The sequence below is a fragment of the Phoenix dactylifera genome, chromosome 3, assembly GCF_051530095.1.
Source record: "Phoenix dactylifera cultivar Ajwa chromosome 3, Ajwa_hap1_PhDact_Kaust_v1.1, whole genome shotgun sequence".
In the NCBI taxonomy this organism is placed as follows: Eukaryota; Viridiplantae; Streptophyta; class Magnoliopsida; order Arecales; family Arecaceae; genus Phoenix; species Phoenix dactylifera.
Genome location: NC_143192.1, coordinates 32,493,458 through 32,517,630, shown reverse-complemented (window position 1 = coordinate 32,517,630; position 24,173 = coordinate 32,493,458). Strand labels below are relative to the sequence as shown.

The window sequence follows — 24,173 nt, the reverse complement described above, 5'->3', positions numbered from 1 at the left end:
GCCCTAAAGCCCATATCCTCGGAACCTAAAATGGATCCGAGCAGAGGAACTTGGACTACAACAGACAAGTTTCAAAAAAAGTGTATTCATTTCAAAAAGCCCGTAGGCTAAGTACAAAAGTTCGGGCTTAGCCCTTACAAATATGGGGACCACCCTGACTTAAATAACAAAAATTACATCAAGGCTCGAGCTCGACTACTTCGGCTTCGGCAGTATCGGGAGCGGTAGGCTCAGCAGTCGGGGCTTCAGTAGCCTCAGCAGCAATGGGAGTAGCCTCGGGGGCGGCTTCGGTCGCCTCGGCCAGACCTCCCTGGTCGGCCCCCAGAGTTTCTGCCTCCGCCTCCGGCCTCTCGACCCCTGCTCCCGGTCGGAGTAGGTTTACATCAAAATCCGGGAGGAGCCGCCGCAGCTGGTTGCGGAAGTCCCGGAAGCCCTGAATCAGCCCGTTCACGCCCTCCTCTGCTAGGAGGTCGTGGAACTCCTCCGACTCGCGGAAGAGCCTCACTGCGCTCTGGGCTTGCTCCCGAGCCTCATGATATGCGGCCTTCCGCTCGAGGTCTCTTAATTCCCGCTCGAGCTCTAAGTGGCGAAGGCGGGCATTCCCCACCTCCTGCTCGCGGGAGGCCAGCGCCTGCTCGGCTTCGGCCGATCGAGCCTCTGCGGCGCGCAGCTCGGACCTCGCCAAGGCGTGCGCGCCCTTCTCCTCATCGAGCTCAGCGGTAAGAGCTCGAACCCCTTCCTCGGATGCTCCAACTTTTCCTTGGAGCACCTGACGTTCGGCCTCGGAGGCCTGGTACCTTGCCTCGGCGGCCAGGTACCTCGCCTGGGCCTCATCATATCCACGCTGACACCTCCGGGCCCGCTCCCGGTAGTCGTAGACAAGGTGCATCAGCATTTCCGTCCGTGCAAATGTTGTAAAAGAGACGAGAAAAACATAAGGCGCTACGAGTAAACTTTTTTTTACAAATCACACAGATGAAAAATTTTACTTACCCGGACGGCGTTGCAGCGGGTAGCGTCCATAAAAGCATTGTAGCTCATGGACTGTATCGTGGCCCGGTCGGCCGGGAGCAGCGCGACTCGAAAAACTTCGCACGCCACCCGAGGACTGTCGAGGGCTGAATCACCCTCAAATACCGACCAGGTGGGTGCAAAGGGCACCCATTCTCCCGAGCCCGATGGGCCCGGAAGGTCAGCATCAGCTAGCCTAGGCAGAGCCGACCCCAAGGCTCCCTGACTGCTCCCCGGCTCGGAGCTAGGGGGCTGGGGTCGGACAAGCGGCCGATCTGACTGCCGCATCGCTGAAGCGGGGCGCGCAAGCGCGGGACCCGCGGAACTCCTCCCCTGGTCGGCAACTGAAGCATCCTGCCGACCAGGGATTTGCGCCAAGGGCGCCGGACATGGGAGCACCGCCGAAGCTCCCCGGGAGCCCGAGCCCCTGGAATCCGCGCCCTCCCCCCGACCAGCATCGGGGTGCGCGGGGCGAGAAGGGCCCGCCTCGGAGTGCGCGGGGCGAGAAGGACCCGCCTCGGCCACTGCTGTCGCCGAGGGAGTCGAGGTTGCCGAGACCTTTTGCTTCTTTCTCGGCTCGGTGGGCTCGCCCGAGAGCTCGGCCGCCCTCTTCTGGAAGCGGGCGTAGAGGACCTCGCTCTTCGAGGTTGCCGAGACCTTTTGCTTCTTTCTCAGCTCGGTGGGCTCGCCCGAGAGCTCGGCCGCCCTCTTCTGGAAGCGGGCGTAGAGGACCTCGCTCTTAGTCACCATCTTTGTGATATCTGCAAAGGCGAACAGGATTAGAATATTAGAACAGTAAGGAAATAAAAAGACGTCTTGTAATTACTCTTACCGTGGGGACGCGCCGAGCTCAAGCCCACGTTCACTAAAGCGTCCTCACATATGAGGCCGTTCAGCAAAATGCCATCTCCGAGGCCGCGGATGGTGTCGATGATCCCCTGCTCACGTGGAGAAAGCTGGGGGGGCCTGTTGATAGACTTGAGCTGGGCCGGCCCCCACCTGGGGTCAAACCCCCAAGACCGTTCAGAACCAAGGAAGAAGAATTTCTTCTTCCAGTCATGAATGGACGAGGGGGAACCATGAAAGAGTGGCCGACCCGCCCGAAGGGCGATATAAAACCACTCTCCGTCTTCCGGATTCGACTTAAAAATGAAAAGTCGCCGGAAGACGTTGACAGAGGTCGGAATCCCGTGCGGTAAGCACAGTGACAGGAAACCGATCACTGTCCTTCAGGCATTCGGAGTGAGTTGCGCCGGAACCAACCGGCATACCATCAGCAACTCATTCACGAAGCCATGAAGAGGAAATCGGAGGCCGGCCCAGAGCGATTCCAGATGCACTCCGATCCGGCTTACAGGAGGACCGGTTACCCGATCCCCCCGCCTGGCGGGTTCCAAACGGAACCCGTGAGGAGGGAAAAACCACTCCTCGGTCATTTCGACCTCCAGGACGCTCATGGTGGACACGACCTCACTGGGAATAGAACCCATTACGAGGGAAAAAGAAATCAAAAAAAGAGAAAGGGGGACCTGGGGAAGATGCCGGAGAAAAGGAACTTCGGTCTGAGGAAGACTGGAAGAAAAGCTGGAAGAAGAAGGCAATAAGAAGGGGACAGAAGGCCAGGGGAGGGTTTATATAGACCTCCCCAACGGCTCGGATCAGCGAGAAAAACGCTGCATCCCGTCTAGATTACAACACGAGTCGGCCTGAAAGACAAAACAACGCATTTAATTAGAGCTAGCGCTTCGAACACCGAAGCGCCCCGTCGGATCGTGCGGAAAGGCGTCCACGATCGGAGATCGTGCGGCCCCATCATGAGCCCACGACGCGAGGACGCTTCGCAAAAAGTGTCCCAATAATGAGGCTTTTCGGGAAAGAAGAGACGCCGCCTATTAAAGGCACCTCGAAGCGCCCGATAATTCGAAACGCGCAATCATTTAAAATTTTCGGAATCTGTGATGACCCAACTAAAACTACTTTCCGCGCTCCAGCTGGTAGCCAGCTGAAACTCAGAAGTCGGGAGGTAGTGTTGGGGGAAAAACCCCAAGTCATACTGCCACGGAGGCGCTCGGCCAAAGAGCGCCGACCGGAAAGGTGCTCGGCCGAAGAGCGCCGACCAGAAAGGCGCTCGACCAAAGGGCGCCGACCAGTGTTGGGGGAAAAACCCCAAGTCATACCGCCACGAAGGCGCTCGGCCAAAGATCGCCGACCGGAAAGGCGCTCGGCCGAAGAGCGCCGACCAGGAAGGCGCTCGACCAAAGGGCGCCGACCAGAGAGAGCGCCAAGAAGAGGCGCCAACCAAAATAATCAAGTAGGGATGCTCGGCTAGAAAGAGCCGACCAGAGGACGCCGACCAGAGAAGCGCTCGACTAAAAAGCGCTGACCAGAGACAAAAAGCGCCAAATAGAGGCGCTCGGCTAGAAGGTGCTCGCCCAAAGGGCGCCGACCAGAAGTACTAGAAGCGACCCCACCACAGGGCGCCCTTCTGGGCGACCAGCTCGGCTCGGCACCCCTGCCGAGCCGATGCCTTAACCAATACTCATCCCCGCCTAGCCTTTTCGAAAGGTCTGATGGCTATATACGCGACTCCACTACAACTTGCCGCCTGCCACCATCTTCGAGCCATCAAGGCATAAGATCTCCGCAGGTATTCTGGCACGGCCCGCCATTAATGCATGAGACCCCCTCAAGTCTCCGATGCACTCGGTCATTTAATGAACACGGCTCAAGACGATCTCCGGATCACTGAGCCATCAAAGCGTATGGCTCTCCCTGACCGCCGGTTCACTCGATAATAAATGCACTTACCATCTATGAACCCCAGGCCCACTACGGCCGACGGTTTAACCACTCCAACGGGTCCGATCGACCGTGACAACTCCCTGGTTCCGGTCTGATTCGGCCTCATTCTCCACTACGCCATTAATGGGCCAAATCGTGCCCAATTATTACTAAAGAAGACAAACTCCCCTGTCACCTCCCAGGCAACATAAAATCCTTCTATAAAAGGAAACCTGGAGGGAAAAGAGAGGGGGACCGGGTAAGAAGTAAACGGCACAGACACAATTGAGGAAATATATCCTCTTTATCTTATCCAAATATTCAGTTCATCGTCTCCACATACTCTCCCTCCCTTGCTCTCTCCACATACTTGCCCCCTCTGATTTAAGCATCGGAGGGCCGGCGCCGGGGAGCCCGGCCACCGGCTTTTTTGCAGGACAGAACAGGACGCACTCCCCTTCGCTCACCCCCGCTCCACGGTGGAGGACGCAGCCGGCCGGCGCACCGTCGTCCGCCCCTACAGCAGCGGAGCTCCTCCTTCCCCGGCTTCGCGGCGGCCCCCGGGTCCAATTTCCAACAACAGTTCACTTTGCCAATGTTTGTCTTTTACTCACATGGAACACCCCATTCTTCTGGTACTACTGCTTAAACTCGAGGACTTTGGGCCAGTAAAACAGCATTCGATTGTTTCCAATACAACTTGTTGGTGCGCAAATTGAAGGGAGAATTCTTATGTTTGTAATCATAAAGGACTAAGACTTGATATCATAGTTTCAAAAACTATTGAAACGGAATGGTACGACAAGTACCATATCATTCTGGTATAAAACCTACACCGATGTGGATGCTAGATGCTGCAACAACTGTAATGGTACATACCAACCATACGAGTCCATACTAATCCGTATCGGTGGTATTATTCCAGTATTGATGTTCAATTTTTGGGAATATATTAGTTTTGGTATGTAGGTACCGTATTGATATCATACCATTCTGATGGAAAAATAATATGAGATTCGGTACCCATGTCTAAAACCTTGCTTGGTATAGTTGGATAGAATGAAGCTGATTACCATACATCTAATTATTGAAACGGTATTCAATTTCATCACCAGCCATATAATTTTTGTAACGATTTTACTCTCACCATGTCTGTCCTATTTTTCTTCTCAAAAAATTATGATAATATCAAGCATGCAACATTGTAGCCTGAAACCTTGCCATCTAGAACTGACCCCTATATACCTCTTAGTTGAAGGGTTTTTCTTTAGGTGAACATGTAGATACATGCATTTCCAAATTAAGCTGCCACTACCTTAGATCCATCTCCAAACTCTTACATTTATTCAGGAATTGCAAAGAAAGTTTTACTTTTGAGATGTACAAATAACTAATTTGTGTTATAAATCTTAACATAACAAAACTTATTTTGCATAGTACATCTATGATCTTTTGGATGTCCTTTGAGACACATGTTTTTGCATTTTAGGCCTACATATGCTTGTTAGGCAATTTAGCATTCCATAGCTTTCAGGGAGCCGTGTCAATTCATGTAAGGAGATGTTTGATAACTAAAAAATGCTTAAAATAATTAAATTCAATAATTGAAGTTTAAACTAATCCATGTTCGCCATACTTGTGGATGAAACATATTTGAACTGTGAATGCTAGCTTTTTATTATCATGCGAAATACATGGAAGACGTTGATAGTTGTCTGCATTACAATGATCTCTCACTGCTCATATCTCCATTAGAAAACAAAAAATAAAATACTAAAATAATCTTAGTACTTAGTAGTTAATTGCCTTTTTTTTAAAAGAAAAGGGTTAAGATCTAGAACACGCCGCGTGTCACGCCCCGAGCCCGGAGCACGGCAGACGCCGCACGCCTGCACAGGCATGCAAGGTAGCAGATTATATCAAAGCAAATACAAACGCTTAAAATTGACATATGAATAGTGTTTGAGATGAAAACACTGTTCATACGAACAGTATTTGAGATGAAACTGTTCATATGAATAGTGTTACGGAAAAATACTGTTCATTTTCACTATTCTTCTTCAGCCTCCCGCGTCCATCCCATGCGAAAACAGGGGAGAGCAACGGTCCCATTGTCCGCGGCCCAGCCGTTCGTGAAGCCATCAGCGTCCAAGTCTCCCAGCATCTGTGTCGTCCATCGGATCACTTTCCAAATCAGCAACTTCTTCTTCAGCCTTTAATCCCAACGCACTCCCAGAATTATTTCCAACGTCCAAAGCCGCATCAAGCGTCTGTTCCGTCCGCATCCCAGCAAGGATCCCCCGGCAGTTTCCATCTTCAGCATCCCAGCTCCCTTCCCAAATCAGCATCCCATGATCCCAGCTCTCTTCCGGAGTTATCCTACATCCCCTGCTTCCGTTTCTTCTGCCCGTGATGCATCCAAAGATTCAGCGTCCGTCTCCTCCGCGATGCAGCAACAGCTCCCCATCCCAGCGATCCCGAGAGATCACGCGTGATCTCAGCATCTAGCCTTCAACATCTCAGCAAGGCGTGATCCCAGACACCGCATCCCCAACCTTCCGCGCATCCCCCATGTTCGAGTTCCAGCATCCCTCAGATTCCAGCGTCCGCGATCCATCCCAGCCGCGTCCTCCTCTTCCGGTTTCGAAATCATCCGAATCCCAGCCTCACGCGCTCGTCCGTTACCATCCCCAGCTTCTTCCGTCCGATCCCAAGCCGTGATTAGCATCCAACGTCTCAGCCTTCCCGCGATCAACGCCCGCGTCCGCCTCTTTCCCCATTTCAAAAATCCTCCGGTTGGTTAGAGATTAATCAAATATCCTCAAAGAATTGTTTTAAAAAGAAAAAAATATATTGCCATGAATCTTAATGGAGTTTCCATTCTTTATTTGTGTGCTCCAATCTCTTCCCTGTGGATCGACCTCCTACAACCACTATTCATCGAGTAGAGGATGGTAAGAGTAGTTTAAAAATCTTTGTTTGTTGGTTAAGACTTTGACAACGGCATCTTTTTTAAGTCATCCTCAGGTCTACCGAAAGAAAGCCGACAACAATTTTGGCGTCGTTGCCGGGGAGGCAAGGCGAGTCACAAGGAAGATTTAGCATCCAAGCCGTGATTCAGCATCCAATGTCTCAGCCTTCCCGCGATCAACGCCCACGTCCGCCTCTTTCCCCATTTCAAAAATCCTCCCAGCAAAGATCCTGGGGCCAACCGGGATGGTTATTGCGCATCATCGCCCCCTCCACGTTCGTTCCGATCCTCAGCACCCCGCGACTATAGGAAGTGGAGCCTCTCAGCTGGAAAGGGAGAACGGGGAAAAGCGGGAGAGAGCTTATTTCAAAAACAGAGGATGCTCTATTCTTGAGGAGAAAAAAAAAGAAAGAAAAAAAAAGGAGAGTGTTCCACCGAGAGGGGTTACTTGTTCCCTTGTTTCCATTTTTTTTCTTTTTTACTTTTGCAAGCATTTTTCTTTTTATGCAATCTATCATTTTTCTTTTATACAATCCGTGTTTAAGTTTCAGTTTAATTTCTGCAATTTATTTAATGCATTTTAGAGTTCTTATTTTAATTGCAAAAACTTTCTTTTTTTCCCTTGTTTATTTTTTTAGAAAAAATGGTTATGCTTACTAGCTCCGGTTGGTTAGAGATTAATCAAATATCCTCAAGGAATTATTTTAAAAAAATATATATATTCCCATGAATCTTAATGGAGTTTCCATTCTTTATTTGTGTGCTCCAATCGCCTTCATGTGGATCGACCTCCTACAACCACTATTCATCGAGTAGAGGATGGTAAGAGTAGTATAAAAATCTTTGTTTGTTGGTTAAGACTTTGACAACGACATCTTTTTTTAAGTCATCCTCAGGTCTACCGAAAGAAAGCCGACAATAATTTTGGCGTCGTTGCCGGGGAGGCAAGGCGAGTCTCAAGGAAGATTCAGCATCCAAGCCGTGATTCAGCATCCAACGTCTCAGCCTTCCCGCGATCAACGCCCACGTCCGCCTCTTTCCCCATTTCAAAAATCCTTCCAGCAAAGATCCCGTGGCCAACCGGGATGGTTATTCCGCATCATCGTCCCCTCCGCGTTCGTTCCGATCCTCAACACCCCGCGACTATAGGAAGTGGAGGCTCTTGGTTGGAAAGGGAGAACGGGGAAAAGCGGAAGAGAGCTTATTTCAAAAACAGAGGATGCTCTGTTCTTGAGGAGAAAAAAAAAGAAAGAAAAAAAAAAGGAGAGTGTTCCACCGAGAGGGGTTACTTGTTCCCTTGTTTTCATTTTTTTTCTTTTTACTTTTGTAAGCATTTTTCTTTTTATGCAATCTATCATTTTTCTTTTATGCAATCCGTGTTTAAGTTTCGGCTTAATTTCTGCAATTTATTTTATGCATTTTGGAGTCCTTATTTTAATTGCAAAAGCTTTCTTTCTTTCCCTTGTTTATTTTTTTAGAAAAAATAGTTCTGCTTACTAGCTCCGGTTGGTTAGAGATTAATCAAATATCCTCAAGGAATTGTTTTAAAAAGAAAAAAAATATATTACCATGAATCTTAATGGAGTTTCTATTCTTTATTTGTGTGCTCCAATCGCCTCCCTGTGGATCGACTTCCTACAACTACTATTCATCAAGTAGAGGATGGTAAGAGTAGTATAAAAATCTTTGTTTGTTGGTTAAGACTTTGACAACGACATCTTTTTTAAGTCATCCTCAGGTCTACTGAAATAAAGCCAACAACAAATTTCTTTGTTAATTTCAGGGCTAAGCAAAACCAAAAATAATACTATTGGATATAGCCCAACAGGGCCTAGAGTTGGCCCATAATAGGCATGGCCCGATAGGGCCCATATCAGACACAACGCAGTAAGCTCGCATAGACCCGGCCCAATAGGGCCCCCAAGGTTGGCCTCTAATTGGTTCATTTATGCAATAAAAATTCATTGTAGTGACTAATACCTAATTACAGAGTACTGTTCTGTAATAAAACTTGAGTAAAAGGACCAAATAATATATTTAAGGACCTTTATGCAATAAAACTTTCTTATAGAGATCAAATATTAATTACAGAAGACCCTTTTTGTGAAATAATATACTGTCAAAGGCTTAACTGCAAAATTCTTTTTTTTTTATTGGCCAAACAAATTCGAGTTTTGGGTTTCGGATTTCGGATTTCGGATTTCGGGTCTGAACTGGGTTCTGGGTTTCGGATTTCGGATTTCAGGTCTGAACTGGTTTCGGGTTTCGGATCTGAAATAGGCCCAAGTTGGGCCTACAAAGGGTACTGCCCAACTAGACTGGACTGGGCCCAAGTTGGGCCCGCAATGGACAGGGCCCAACGTTGGCCCGGTTCAGCCCACGATGGGCTTCTCCTCCTTCCCAAGCCTTTCCCCAAACAGAGAAGAAGGGAGCCGAGAGGAGGAGAAAAGGGTTGGCTGGGTGGTCGGCCTAGGCGGCCAGGGGCCATTGCCCGGTCGACGGCCAGCCTGCCGCAGTGGTGGCCGGCGGCTTCTGCGACGACGAGCGTGAAGAAGAGACCAAAAGTGGTCTCGATTTAGGGTCGAACAGAGGAAGAAATCAAGTTATTTGGCAATAGAACGAAGACAAGGAGGGGGGAGACTCACCGGCGGGCAACGGAGGCGGTGGAGAGGAGGGATCTCAGTAGAGGAGCGGCTCGGTCCGGCAGCTAATGGTGGCAGTGCTTTCCGAAGGGGAAGTGGATCTCAAAACAGGGGAAGGTGCGGTTGGTGATGGTGGTGATGGGAGGCAAGAGCAGAGGAAGGAGAGGGAGGAGAGGAAAAGAAAGAGAGGGCTCGGAGGTGGTCTTAGGAGGAAGAAGAAAGAGGGTTTTATAAAATTATTTTGCATGGCTCACCGCCGCAATTCTCGCGGCGGTTCGGCGAAATCGGCGGCCGCAGAGCGGCTGCGGAGTGGACGCGGGATAGTCGCAGTGCAGCCGTGAGTGCTCGCGGTGCCTCTGTGCCCGGAGAAGTCAGAGGGGATCGCGATTGCGATCCCTTGCTCTGCCCCTTCCAAAAGGGGCGTTGGGCTGAAGTTGGCTGGGGCACTCGGCTTCAGCCCAGTATCTCACATTCTTTCCTCCTTAAGAAAATTTCGTCCTCGAAATTTGAGAGATCTAGACCTTTCAAATTTAAAGATGCTCAACCCATTGAGTAATATAAATCCAAGATCTCATTCTCTTTGATCAAAATTAGTGTAATAGAAAACTTTGGATCAACTATCAAAAATTTCATAAAACTCGCAAGATTAACACTAGATAAGCGACTGACTAAAATCTCAGATTGAAATTATCATCTTGATGCACGTTCACTCGAGATCGGATCAGGATCAATTCACAACAGGAATTATTAAAATTAGTTGTGTTTGGGATAGAACTTGAAATGAAATAGATCTCATACACTTATCATGGTAGTGTGCTAATCGCTCAAAGGATAATGACCAACCTTAGAGTCAAATCATTATATGGTAGTGTGCCAGCTCCCATCCGTAAAATCACTGCAGGCGCGTCCGTGGAAGGCGCGGACGCGTCCACAAAAAGACCAAAAAGTCTCTACTCAAAACTCTATAAATATCCCTTGATTTCATCTCTTTCGGGACACGAAAAAATAGAGAAAAATATTGGAGAAATTCTGAAAAAAATTTCTTCCTCCTCTTAGCCACTTTTGATTTTTATTTTTGCTCTATTATATTCTATTTTATTCTTTTTCTTTCGTTCTTCGGTGGATCTGTAAGCCCGATCGGATTCGTTTTGACTTCTTCCGAGACATACCGAAGAAGAAGTTGTAGGGTCGTCGTATCTCAAAGGAGGATTGTCGGAAGACCTGTACGTGGGGGCAAATACTTCTTTGGAATAGCGTCTACGCGCTTCGACCTGCCTTCAATCAGGCTATTTTCTCTTACTCTTGTTTTAAATTTAATATTAGTAGATCCGTAGGATTTGCAACTTTATGATTATTTCACTCCATGACTCGCTAAATGAAGTCTTCTTAAGAAACTTCGCACCAAATGTCTAATAGAAACTTGAAAGCATAGTTTTATTAGGCCGCTTCTTCTGTACATGATTTGGTTAAAATATTGTAGTGTACTTCTTTGTGATAATTAGAAGAATTGTGACCATAATTATGACCATCTGACCTTATCTGAATTATTTGGAATCAGCAATCAAATGTCCGTACAGAAAGAGAAAAGAAAAAAATGGGCACAAAATAGAGACATACAATTCAAAGAATTAACTCATGGCATAAATTGAGGGACCCAATGACAACCAGCAACTATCCAGTGATTGGGATGGTCAAGGACTCTATAAAACTAGTAATAGCTTTCACTGAACTGTCAAAAGAAAAAAAGGCAGGAGTATTCACCAATGAGGTCGAGGTTGTTATAATTGCCAGAATCCTACCTTCGTGCTTGCCCCTCGCTAGAATGGCGTACCCATCCAGCATAACATGTGGGACAACTATGAACCAAATGAATGACTATATTGTGCGATATACCATCCATATGGTTTGTTGCATCGGATGCTAAAGAGTAAAGAGAGGCCATCATGCATACACTAGAACAAAATTATTTGGAATGTCAAGGTTGCAGGCTTCTATAGCAAATTTATTTTATTTAGTTTTGCTTAGTTGTGTGGCATAATTATCTTCAGCAATGATTCCTACAATAAATATGATCCATAGTGCTAAATGGTTGTAAATAACGTATAGCTTCAAGAGTCCAAGTATCCAATGTGCCCACACCATAATCTAACTAGTGGGGTAATTCAGATCTGCCTTAAGAGCCAGAGAGAGCGAAAAACCAGTTATATCTCAGGAAAGAGAAGAAAAACAATCAAACTTGCATGATAAGGTTTGAAAGCTCTAAAAATATTTTAATGGTGGGAGATCCCACCAAGAAGAGATGAAGAACAACACTATGCCAAGAATTCTTATCCGAATAGTTGGACTTTCCGAGAAAAACCCTGCTGTTTTGCTCTCTCTAGACTGACTCAAACATCACCAGCACAAGAGAGTAGTCCTCTTGCAGATACCAAAACAAAGATAAAAAAAAGAAAAGCTTTCAGCTGAAACTGTCTTCTATATTGTTGCCAAAGCTTCCTAAAGTTCATTCTATTGCATGGTTCAACTTCACGTACACCGAGTATTGGAGGACATGTGCGAGCTTGTTTTTAGCCCCACATCCGGTATGCAATAGGAAGATCTGGATACTCATACAAGGTTAATAAATCCAGATAACAACTTCGAGCTAACCTTTTTAGGTAAGCTTCTGCATTGTTAGAAATGGTATCAGAGCATATTTGCCTCATGATCTATGTCGACAGCTCAAAGGCGAACAGCCGGTTGAGCACGTCCTCAGCGCCCTTCACGGTGAGGCAGGAAGACAGAGAAATCACCCCTCGTGGGACTGACGCCCGGGTCACCTCCGGTTTCTTGAACCAGAATAGCTCTCGAACAACGGAGGCGATGGCGTTGGGGGCCGACTGATCTATGTCGACAGCTCAAAGGCGAACAGCTGGTTGAGCACGTCCTCAGCGCCCTTCACGGTGAGACAGGAAGACAGAGAAATCACCCCTCGTGGGACTGACGCCCGGGTCACCTCCGGTTTCTTGAACCAGAATAGCTCTCGAACAACGGAGGCGATGGCGTTGGGGGCCGACTGCCGGAGGAGAGACTCCACGCATGGGGCGGCGGGGGGGGGGGGGGGGTTTGGGATTTATTGGGGGTGGGATGGTGGAGAAGACTCTGGAAGGGGCCGAAGGAGAGACTCCGACGAACGGCGCTTTAGAAAAGCGTCTGTCGTTTGGCCTAGGCTTTCGACGATTCTTTTAGACCTCTAACGACGCTTATAAGCGTCGTCGGAGGCCAAAATTTTCTGTAGGATTCCGACAATGCTAATAAGCATCATCTAATTCAGATTCCGCGCTTCTTTCTTGCGTCAGCAGCTAAGAGTCAGCGAAACCTTGTTGGGATAGTACAGCTCCAATACCTGCATCTGAAGCATCGGCTTCTATTACAAAAATTTCACTAAAATTAGGAATAGACAATACCGGGGTTGTGGACATGGCGGATTTGAGCTCTTTGAAAGCTTTCGTTGCTTTTTCATCCCAATGGAATTGTCCTTTCTTCAATAATTATGTTAGAGGTGATGCAATAATTCCGTAGTTGCGTACAAACTTATGGTAGTACCCCGTAAGCCCCAAGAATCTCCAGAGTTCGGTCACATTGGTGGGCCTAGGCCAATTCTTCATAGCAGTGATCTTGCTCTCATCCACATGCACTCCTTCCTTAGAAATTATATGCCCCAAATAATCCACCTTCTCTTGTTCGAACGCACATTTAGAGCGTTGAAGAAAAAATTGATGATCTTGCAAAATTTTAAAAACTACTCTAATGTGATCCAAATGCATCTCCCAAGAGCGACTATACACTAAAATATCATCAAAAAATACAAGGATGAACTTACGTAAGAGTAGCTTGAAGATGGAATTCATGGTGGATTGAAATGTTGAAGGCGCATTACAAAGCCCAAAAGGTATAACAAGGTATTCAAAATGCCCACTGCGTTCAGCATGTCGTCTTGTGCACATCTTCAGGATGGACTCGGATTTGGTGGTATCTGGATCTAAGGTCAAGCTTGGTGAAATACTTGGCGCCGTGCAATTCATCGAGCAGGTCATCTATTGTTGGAATGGGAAAGCGATTTTTGATCGTCGCTTTATTTAATGTCGTATAATCAGTACAAAAATGCCAAGACCCATCCATTTTCTTAACCAGTAAGACTGGTGAGGAAAACGGGCTACGGCTAGGATGGATGATCCCTTTCTCGAGCATCACTGTTACTTGCCGTTCAATCTCATTCTTTTGGAAGTGCGCGTATCTGTAAGGGCGCACATTGATAGCCAAAACCCCTTCTCACAATGGAATTTGATGGTCAACTTCTCTAGAGGGAGGCAAGGAACGTGGTTCCTCAAAAATCGCCGCAAACTCTTCCAATATTTTATCTATATCGGTTGGCATTTGTGGGGCACTCACCTTTGTATGTTCGACTTCCTTGACCAATAATGCGAATAAGGCGCCCCCACCATCAATATCTTTCTCAAGAGACTGTGAAGTAATTGCCATTGAAGAGGGATCCTTTTGACCATAAAGTACTTGAGACTCCCCTTGCCAATTAAATCTCATTGTCATGTTGCACCAATCACATAGTATAGGACCCAATTCTACCAACCATTGCACGCCCAATACAATATCCAATCCTTATAGTGGAAGAGAAAAAAAAAAGTGACAGCAAAAGAAAAACCTTGGATCTCCAATGGTGCGGCTTCATGCTTTTCTTGGCAAGATAGTTCGCCTCCATCTACAATTCTCGCATTGAAACTATCAGTTGAAGTAACTGGTAAGTGAAGGTGTCGAGCAACTCGGTGACTCACAAAATTGAGGCTAGAGCCGCTGTCTACCAGCATCGTAACTGGGTGTTTGCTTATAAACAACTACAACTTCATTATGTGTGGCCCCTTCCAACCCGAAAAAGCGTGGAGGGCGATCTCGGCTTGCTCCTCTACTCCTTCATATTCCAATTCTTTGATTATTGGAATAGATTTGGGAACGTTGTTGCTGGTTTCGCCTTCCTCGTCCTCTCCTCCTTCGATCAAGAAGAGCTGTGGCGTTTTACATTTATGGCAAGGGGTGAATCGATTATTACAATTGAAGCACATACCTCTCTCTCCTCCTCTCCATCTCTTCCCATGATATGCGCTTAACTAGAGAGCCAACGACTTGTTTTAATATTATAGACGTCGCCGCAGGTGGTGGATCTGTGAGAAATCATGCTGGTGAAGTAACCCGCGTTACTTCCAGTCGTTCTTGTTTCCTCATGAGTTGTTCGTCTTTCATTCGGGCTACTTCGATAGCCTCACGGAGAATCTTTGGCTTAGCCATTTGTACTTCATCTGCGATGTCATCGTGTAGGCCTCCAAGATAGGTTCCAACAAGAGCCGATTGAGGCCACCCAGTCACTCTCTTAGCCAACCTTTCAAAATCACGTTGGTAGTCCCTGAGGGTACCCGTTTGCTTCACTCTGGACAGTGCTTCATCAAAGCACTCATACTCCGTGGGACCAAAACGAGTCATGATTTCACGCTCGAATAAACCCCAGGTAATTTCCACTCCATCTTTTTGGACTCTCTGGAGTCATTGTCACCACTGGTTTGCTTCTCTCTAGGTGGAAGGATGCTAAAGCAACCTTCTGCTCCTCCACAGTTTCCTGAAAGTCAAAGTATTGAGAAGCTCTGCCAAGCCACTTTATTGGATCACTACCAAAAAAAATTTGGAAAATCCATCTTAATGAATCTTGTGGGGGTGGAATGATGGAAGCCTTCATCTCTGTTGGACCCTTCTCAAGACAATGAACTCTTCTCACCGTGGTGTTGAGATGATTTTTCCCAAGACACATGAAAGCCAAATAAGGAGTTGAGGACCTCCTTCAACTTATCCTCCACTCCTGATATCTGAGCTCATGTTTCCTTAGATTCGATCGTCGATTGCTCTCCAAATACTTATTTATAAGTAAGCCCAACGGCTACTTAGACTCCTAAACAAACTCAACAAACTCCCTTCCTAAACTTCACATAGTCAACTAATCCCCCTTAGAATTAGCTATAGCCTCCACTTTTGTTATCTTTTGAACTGGTCCTCCTGCTTCTGCGGCTAGCATAGCAAAATATCATGGGTTCGGTTTCCTAGCTCTTCGAGATCCACCACAAGGAGATTAAGCAAACATACAATCATGTAAAGATAACATCCAGATGACATTTGCTGCTGCTTGATAAAAATCTTGAAATCTTTGAAGAATGGAAAGGCTCCATGATGTTTAGAATGCTGCTTGAAATGCAGTTGGATCTGATGCTTGAGGCAGTTTTGCATCCATGGTTGCAGAAGTATACCCATGTAGCATTAATTCAGGATGAAGAAACAAACAGAAACAAGAGGACATACAAGAATCCAAATTAATGGAGCAAATTGTTCATCTTCCCCAAGAGAATGCAATGTTTTTCCTTTTCGGATTTTTTTTATTGTGGGGGGTGGGATGGCTAATATCCTGCCTTTATCCAGTTGAAGTGTGGTTGTAACTCTGAATTGTCAACAAGATATTTAGTTTGTGATGAAAAGAATTCTAGAGAAACAAAAGGAGTATTAGCAGAACAAAACCTCAAAACCTCAAAGAAAATTAAAAAATGTTGGTTGGAAATAAATGGGATTGCAAAATCTAACTTGAGCTTTGTTCTTCCAACCGACAGTGCTCCTGTAGATGCTTTCTTAAGTTGGTATATCTATGACTTTCTTTCTTTGAAAAAATAACTTCATATGAACTTTCAAATATGTGCTCAAACTGTACTTATGAATGCAGTTTGTGCATTTTTGATGGTGCAAGATCATCTGCTTTTTGTTTGATCTCGGTGACTTGGGAAGGTGGTTGTGGAACTTCCAAAGCAAAAACTGCTTTGAGAAACTCATATGACGCAAAGAAGATGGCTCCTTGAGAAACATACATAGCCAACCTCGGAGTCAAGCCCCTGAACACGGAAAGAGAGAAAATATCAGCTTATAGCAAAATTTAGGTGAAGTGATCTCAATATTGAAGATTACAAGCATAATTACATGCTTAGAGCATAAGTGAATTGGTTGTTCAATTGTCAACAGAGGAATGATTGCATGGATTTTTGAGGGGAAAAACATGGATTCATTTAAAGTAACTATATGACAGAGAGATGATAAAATTACACTCACCTGTAAAGACCTTGCAACCCTTCTTCCCTAGCTATTTCTTGAAGCGCATGAAGAACCCCATTGTACCTTCCAAGAGTTCCAGGAGCCTAGATAGTAATTTCTCATTAGAAGTACAGAACTCTCTAAGCTCACACATGTAAATGGTTACAAGGCATAAAAAAGTATCTGATCTCATATTCCCAAAATTGATGATATTCAAGCCATCAGCTTCAACAAATTGCTTTCTTGCAGTTGTTTAGTTACTTATCAGGTACTTTCAGTATTCATTTTAGTTAATTACGTCAAGCATTCATTTAATTGGGACTCAAAGGGAAGGCCTGACCTCATTATGACCTTTGTAATCAAGAATACCTCCCTTGCATTAAATATTTTATGATTTTGCTCTCAAAACTACAGATAGTACATTTATCAAATCTAATTAACTAATCGCAAATAATACATCTACCGAATATAAAATAACTTATCTAGCATTTTTTCTCCAGCCCATCTGGCCAGATTCTCGCATGTTTGCGCAAGGAATATCGGCCTGCCAAGTTTTATTAGCCTCACAATTTCTTGCCTGAGTTAATTTTGGGTCAGGATCAGGCACGAGCTGGATATAAGTTTACCTTGGCTTGGCTTGCCTGCCCAAACAGTTTATATATGATAAATGTATCAATAATTCCTAATTTTGTCCTTAGTTTCAACCCTAAAATTGCTTCCTTTATTCCTTCACCCATGTCCCCTCTCCTCCCACTCTGGCAGCTTTCCCCCTCTTTCCTCTATCCCTTCATCCCTTCCCTCCTCTGCCTCCATAGACGTACCACAAGTCAGTGACTACCATTGCACCCAAGGTATGCTGTGTCCCCTCTCTATCAACTTAATCCCTTAATCTCCATCTCATGGCTCTCCTCTCCACTCCCCCGCACCCCTCTCAACTACACCCTCCAGTACCTAATCGCTGATCCATGACTCCTCTCTTTTCCAAAACTAAATCACAACCCCAACCTTTGTCTTTTCTCTTTCCCAAACATCTCCTCTACCCATATAGGCCTAGCCCCTCCCCCTCCTCAACCCCCGTATCTCTCTCAAGGCAGCCATGAAATGAAGGTTGCCTTAAGTGTTGAACCTAGGGTTAGGCCATGCAGGGCTCATCCTACCTCATGCCTATGGTTTAACTGTTTAATAATTAGGCTGGATTTGGGCTATATTAAAGTAGGTGCAAGGTCAGCTAATTTAGGCTCCTTCAAACTATTTGGTTCTTGATCTTGCATTATGACCTGAAATGAACTTGGCCCAGCCCAAAAATGTCTAGGTTTATTTGATATGAATGACATAACATACTAGAGTTTCCAAATATTAACAAGTTCATGTGATAGTACATTATACCTTCAGAAGGCATTATACACCCAATATTTGACAAGTAACAATTAGAACAATGCTTATATACGATATGCCCACCCTTAGCAGTTTTTTTGTGTGTGTCCTCAACTAACAAGAATAGAACTCTAGATTGGTTCGTTCCCCGGATTAATAGGGGTCTTAAAACTGTGGCCAAATTTTGACATATATGACTTACAAAGCAAGCTAAAGCCAAAAGATGATTCTGATATAAATGTCTAATATCTAATGATAGTTGAATATTCATTATCTTTTTTACTTTATAAGTTGAAATTCAAGACATTCTTGAACCGCAAATCCTGAAAAGGAGACATGCAAAGAAAAATTCATGCATCTTAGTGCATCAGAACAGCACAGATAAATTTAAATAATAGATGATGCCTGATCAAAATGGATAAGGTGAGGCTTAACTGTTATGGTTCAAAGGCGAAATGCAGGAATTATTTATCAAAATTTCTCTACTCGGGATAATTAAATTCTATAAGGAAAGCGTTAAATTTTTTATCATCTCTCTTGAAGTCATCACTAATGCAAGCATGGAAACTCACTTGTGTCTGTAGTCTTGTCTTCACTACATCAAAAGGAGTCGTGAACAAAGCCGCGGTAGATCCAGCAAGGCCACCACATACTAGCTGCAAAGATACAATCATTCTATTCAATTCATGTGTACTTATTTAATGTCTAATACTGCATGTAATCATCCTTAGATACTACATAAAAAGAAACATATAAAGTATAAAATTCATTGGCTTGAAATGGATCGCATTTGTACATAAGATCAAGACAAGATAATAGCCTTAGTAGGTTGGTACTAGATGCTCACTAATTGTTGCAAACTTTCATAACCATTAACCCTAACAGAAAACTCTGGCTTCTGCTGATATGTGATCATGAAATCCTTGCACATGTGGATGTCCACACACAGATTCTCAAGACACATGATCTATTAAAGCATAATCAGCATATCTGATTTGGCTAGCATACAATAATAATAGCAGCAATAGCAGCATCCACGGAAGTAATAGCAGCGGCAACAGCATATTGTCACACATTATCCAGACCTTCTTAATTGGCAGTGCATAAGCTCTTCAGAAAAAATCCTTAAATATAAACCAGACTACCGAAAACATGCATACAGAACAGAGCAACAACAACACAGGACGCCCACCTGTCTTAATTTGAAACTAGTACGGTAGCGAGCTATTGTAGAACAACAATGACAGAAGTTAAAACTCAGCACTAGTGGCAAACTTAAAATTAAAACATGCTGAATCCTTTGCTAATATATATAAACATGCTCCCACACACAAATAATATGGTTTGGTATACATTTTTGATACTATGTGTAAGTTATTGTTCTAACCACTGCACAAGCAGTTCTGGAATGCCTAAGTAGAGGTTTACATAACTAGAGTATTAGTGAATAGCATTATTCGCCTATCAGAAAACTGCATATATGAGATCTCCAGTCTTCACAAAATGAAGGCAGGTTGAGCATTAGCTCACAGAGAAAACTGCAGTTTAGTACACATTTCTCAGAATACACAATTACAAAGAACTTTTCTTCAAAACAAACCATTATTGATGGCTGTTAATAATGATAATGTTGGCAGGTCCAATAGCTGACAGTATAGTGCTCACTGCAGGAAGATGGACAGAGAACTAACCGTTTGCAATGTGTTGAGACTAGCATCAGGCTTTGCTGATCCCAAGACCAACTGCTTCAGGCTTTCATAGGTATAGAACTGCATGCAGATGGATTTATATATGTAAGCACTGGAAACATATGAGCCTTTTAAAACACCGTATGTATTTAAAAGCAGACAGAGCAACAAAAAAACACAGACTCACTATAGTTATCACATGTTTGAAAGTTAAGTAATAAAAAACTTAAGTACAGCAAAATACTTTAATGATAGAGTGTGGGATGTTCCTGCAAAGGACTGCACCCCATCCAGCATATAATGAAGACACACCACCTTTTTCAAGACATCCAATCATAGCATTCCTGCAAAAAGCTTTCTTTTGAGAGATTGAAGAACTGACATATGCTATACAAAGAATTTACAAGAAGTATGATTTCTGAGAAAAATTTATAATGCTGATTAAATTTCTGCAGCTAACATATGTGATAGTTAAACTTTGCAAAGTCCGAAACATGTCTTGAAAATTTTATCAAGAATTATTAATTTTTTAATAGGATCAACAACAGCTTCTCTTCCGGGTGAGTGGCTAGCTTAAAAATTAGTTGAACGCTGGTCACCCTGATCCACTCCATGGTTGGATCAACGGGATATCTTATGCTGATGTTGCTAGCAAATTACAAAATATGGCTGCAAAGAACTCAATGCTCATCAAAGTTCATGCTCTATGCATGTGAAGGCTATGCTTGGGAGAAGCGATAGATGCACCTAGAGTCTAACCAGTGTCATTTACCCTCAAATTCAAGGTGCTTAAAAAATAAAAATTATGCTTGGTTTTGTTGCCAAACCAGGTATCTTATAACTTAAGTATAACTTATTCCGTAATAGCTCTTGGTTGTAAGAGAAAAATACCAACAAAAGAATTCAAATAAACACTCTCAAACTTGAGACGAAATGGAATATACAATAAAAGATTACCAGCAGTTCTGATACTGTAAACCCACTTGCATCTGCTGCTTAATGCGTTCACTAGGAGTAAAGACAAAAGAGGTTGCTATACTTGAACAGCCACCCGCAATGCAATGTGCCAAGGAATGGTATTCCTGTATAATGAAGACCAGTAAGGCCAACGAAGGCAAATAGAAAGAGTACCTGCCACAAATAATGACATCTCACAGATGCAAGGACCAAAAATCACCTTTGGCAGAAGAGGCAGCAGATCTCCCTTAACTGATTCATATGTGAAAGTATAAATTGCAGATATTGGTGCTGAAGAAGCAATATTGCTAGCAATTCCACGGTAGAGTCCCAGCATGCCTAAACAAATTCGAAGCACATTTTTAGAAGGGTTCCTGTCACATTCTTCAAGTAATAGCAACAAATGAACATCCTAAGCATATGCACTCAAATTTTACCTTTTTCAGATATAATTCTCCTAACAATGAGATAAGATGATTTTTGACCCATGCCATTAGCCTGAATGATGGTCTTAACTGTATCAACAGGATGAAGACAAAGGCTAACCAATGTTCCAGCCAGTGCTCCTGCTATGGCATGTCTATTCTTGGAAAGGGCAACTTGAATTTTATTTTGTATGGATAGCCAATGCTTTAGAGAAGGCTCTTGCTCATGAACAAGCTTGTCATGTAATTTTGTACTATTATCATGAACATTACAATCCTTAGAAGCAGAAATTTCGCCTGAGGATTCAATGACGGCGCATAAAGAGTCCGTTTCTTGTTGGCACTGTCCAAGTGTGCAATCAGTTGAACTTAAAAGATCCATGTTACAGTCGAAGTGAAGACCAGAACTTGGATTTCTTAAAACAATGATTGCCTCTTTCGTAGTTTTCAATGGTTGAAATGTATAAGTTGAATAATGAGAACCATGAGTCTGTAGAACATTTTCTACTAAATTCACAACATTACCACTAGAAACATCTTCACATTCAGTTGCAATATTACCTCCTTCACTCTGATTAGCAGATAAGTCAGCCAAAGAATTTCTTTCTGCAATGGTGGAGTTATCATCTGTTCCATCCGATCCATTGCTAGTGGGTTTGGTCAGAACTTTCTCCCTAGTTGTACTTTCATATGGGTGTGCCAGATCATTGGACACCTCTTGGCTTGCCACCTTATCAATTCCATAAGAGTCTACAGGCAAATGAGAATCACCGACCTGGACATTTTTACAGATGAAAGAATTGCTGACATTCCTATTGCATGAAGCAAACAATAACCTTTTCTTAATTGTTTTCAGATCTTCAAAGTTTGACTTTGCAGATGATGAGAAACAGCTACTGGATGTGAGATTATTGCAGAAATTTTCTCCATTGGCAGATCTAGCTTTATGCTTTGTTTGGCCATCAGAATAGCATATAAGATTATCCTTCTGACAAATGTCGTGGTATTTCAAGCTTCCATTGGGATGAAAAATTGCTGGCTCACCAACATAATCCCAGATCCCTACAACTGCTGATATAAACTTCGCTGTACTTACTCTGTTGCTAGGAGCTTTGGTTTCAGATTGTGCATTGCTTTTTGCACGAGAAATAGAGACATCCTCCTTGAGGAAAAATGTATTTGGCTCAAAGGATTGCACTTCCATTGGAACCCACCAATACCTGGTTGAAGATCTATTGCTTTTTGAAGGCCAGCACTGGGAAGTCATTTTCAGAAAACCTATATAGAAGTGTCCTTGACTGCTAAAGAGTAGCAATATCTACACTGAAAAGAATTACAAACACTTCAACAACTCAGAAAAGCACAAGAGTTAATCCTTAGTAGCAAAGAAATAGTTACAGCACGATAAAATGGAGCATGCATTCTAATAAAACTCTTGATAATTTAGGCATTTGAAGATATCCAAGTAAAAAGCCTGCATAGCTAATACCAATATGAATAAATGCATACAAAATGGCGATCATAATGTCTGAAAAAAGGTATAAGAAAATTTTATTATTTTACTAAGTAATTACATCACAACTAGCGCAGTGTAATGAAGAGTACCGCAGAGGTGATTCCAAAAAAGTTGAATGATAGAACTAATTAACTGGAGGTTTTATTTCTAGCAGACTTGCATACAGGAAGCAAATTACCCAAGTCAAATCAGTACGCAAGCTCACAAATTCCAATGAAACCTAACAAGTACGCAACTACACATAAATCAGAAAAACCGAGATTAAATCAAAAACTCTGTTCCTCTCGGAGCTCTTGCATCAAACAGGAATTCTGCATAACCTAGCATCGAAATTCCCCAACACCACTAACTCAGACACAACATATCGTCCGATCATAAGTTCAAATTTTGAAATTTAACTGCAGATCCGACATAGTAGAAAGTGCAATTATCGGTGCAAAATGAAGCACAGATTTCTTCCAAGGATATTCATCAATCCACATTCACCTTTTCCAAGAAATCACAAACCCTAGCTCTAGATCGATGGGATTGATACCTCAAAGGGATTCGAAGGAGAGGAGCCTGCTCTAAACGGAGGAGGACAAGGGCTTCTCTACTGCGGGCTTGGGTGCTCTTCGAGGTCCTCCATCTGCCTCCTCTTATATATCGTTCGAAGAGGAGATTCTCTCGAGCGAGCATCGTTCCCGGTTCCAAAACTCTCCAAAAATCATTATTTTCACTATCCAATCTCACTCTCTTCAGCTGCGGTAGATCTCGACTGAAATCTGGAACATTTTCTTCGTGGAGAGGACCCAGCCTCGGCTACTTTGTGTAAACGTTTTTTTAGAGAGTGTTTTCTTTTTTGAAAACGAATGATGGAGCCGTAGAAGGGTCGTTTTGTAGAGAGGGATCGCGCCTTTTGGATTATTAAGCACGGGGGTACGGTAGGCGGAGGGCAAGCCCTGAGAAAGTGGCTTGGCTTCGCGTCTATGGGAAGTTGCTGCAGCTGCTTTTTATTATAAAAAAAAATATTTTATCTCTGCCGAATTTTTTTCTAAACTTGTACAAATGCCGAGCTTATTTAGATCTTTTTATAGAATTAAACTAAAAATTTTATAGAAATCAACCCTTTTAGTATATTTAGCTTGCATTTTTTTCTAAAAATTTGTTTAAATCGAAACCCAAGTCGTAGACTTTGGACTGTAAGGAAAAAAATTATAAAATAAAATTTTGAATTTAGACCGGTTCATATTTAGTTGATACAGATGACCCAAGTTTTGAATTTTATAGTATTTTTAGTCCAATTTTATAGAATTATTAAAACTGAAGATTTTTTTTTTTCTTGAGCATTGTTCGCAGAGTTAATATTTAGGCTCTAATAAACCCCCTGCCCACCCCACCATATTTAACACCAAAAAATTCAGTTTATTAGACAAACATAATAGCATCCTTATTAAAAAAATTATAAATATATTTTATTATTTTATTTTTAGAATTAAGTTTTGATCTTAGCTATACCGAGGGCTTGTCTAAGTCCCATGGTTATTACTGCCACATTGGACCAGCTGGAAAACCAGCAAACCAACCTCTGGCCCATCTGATTTCTTAAAGGATTTGGAAATGCATTCGGATCCATCAAAAAATTAGCAGGTTTTCAGGAAG

General features: G+C 43.7%; 2 protein-coding genes across 8 annotated transcripts in view; both read right to left on the bottom strand.

Annotated features, from left to right (window-relative positions):
* LOC148714319 (receptor-like protein EIX2) overlaps window positions 1-24,173 on the bottom strand; it is a 69,146-nt gene that overhangs the window by 15,334 nt on the left and 29,639 nt on the right. The window lies entirely within an intron of this gene.
* Window positions 15,940-23,499, bottom strand: LOC103718653 (uncharacterized). 7 transcript variants are annotated; one of them, XM_089929552.1, is made up of 10 exons: window positions 23,019-23,476; window positions 22,113-22,339; window positions 21,029-21,791; window positions 20,812-20,930; window positions 20,592-20,716; window positions 19,879-19,978; window positions 19,638-19,715; window positions 18,519-18,602; window positions 16,591-16,676; window positions 15,940-16,376 (listed from the first exon to the last, which is right to left on the bottom strand). In XM_089929552.1, the coding sequence occupies exons 2-10, from the start codon at window positions 22,281-22,283 to the stop codon at window positions 16,199-16,201; spliced, it is 1,704 nt and encodes a 567-aa protein (XP_089785678.1). In that variant the 5' UTR covers window positions 22,284-22,339; window positions 23,019-23,476; the 3' UTR covers window positions 15,940-16,198. The 7 variants fall into 7 exon arrangements, 5 of the variants coding, with proteins under 5 accessions (XP_089785678.1, XP_088574129.2, XP_088574130.2 ...); XM_088718003.2 differs by having other exon boundaries at window positions 21,029-22,339; window positions 23,019-23,499; XM_088718004.2 differs by having other exon boundaries at window positions 21,029-22,339; window positions 23,068-23,496.

Excerpts from the sequence above, each read along its gene's own strand:
- LOC103718653 (XM_088718003.2), bottom strand. The coding sequence starts at position 22,283 with ATGACTTCCCAGTGCTGGCCTTCAAAAAGCAATAGATCTTCAACCAGG. Across the intron at positions 20,717-20,811 it reads TGCTGCCTCTTCTGCCAAAG|GAATACCATTCCTTGGCACA; the intron begins GTGATTTTTGGT and ends TTCATTATACAG. Across the intron at positions 19,716-19,878 it reads TCCCACACTCTATCATTAAA|TTCTATACCTATGAAAGCCT; the intron begins GTATTTTGCTGT and ends ATCTGCATGCAG.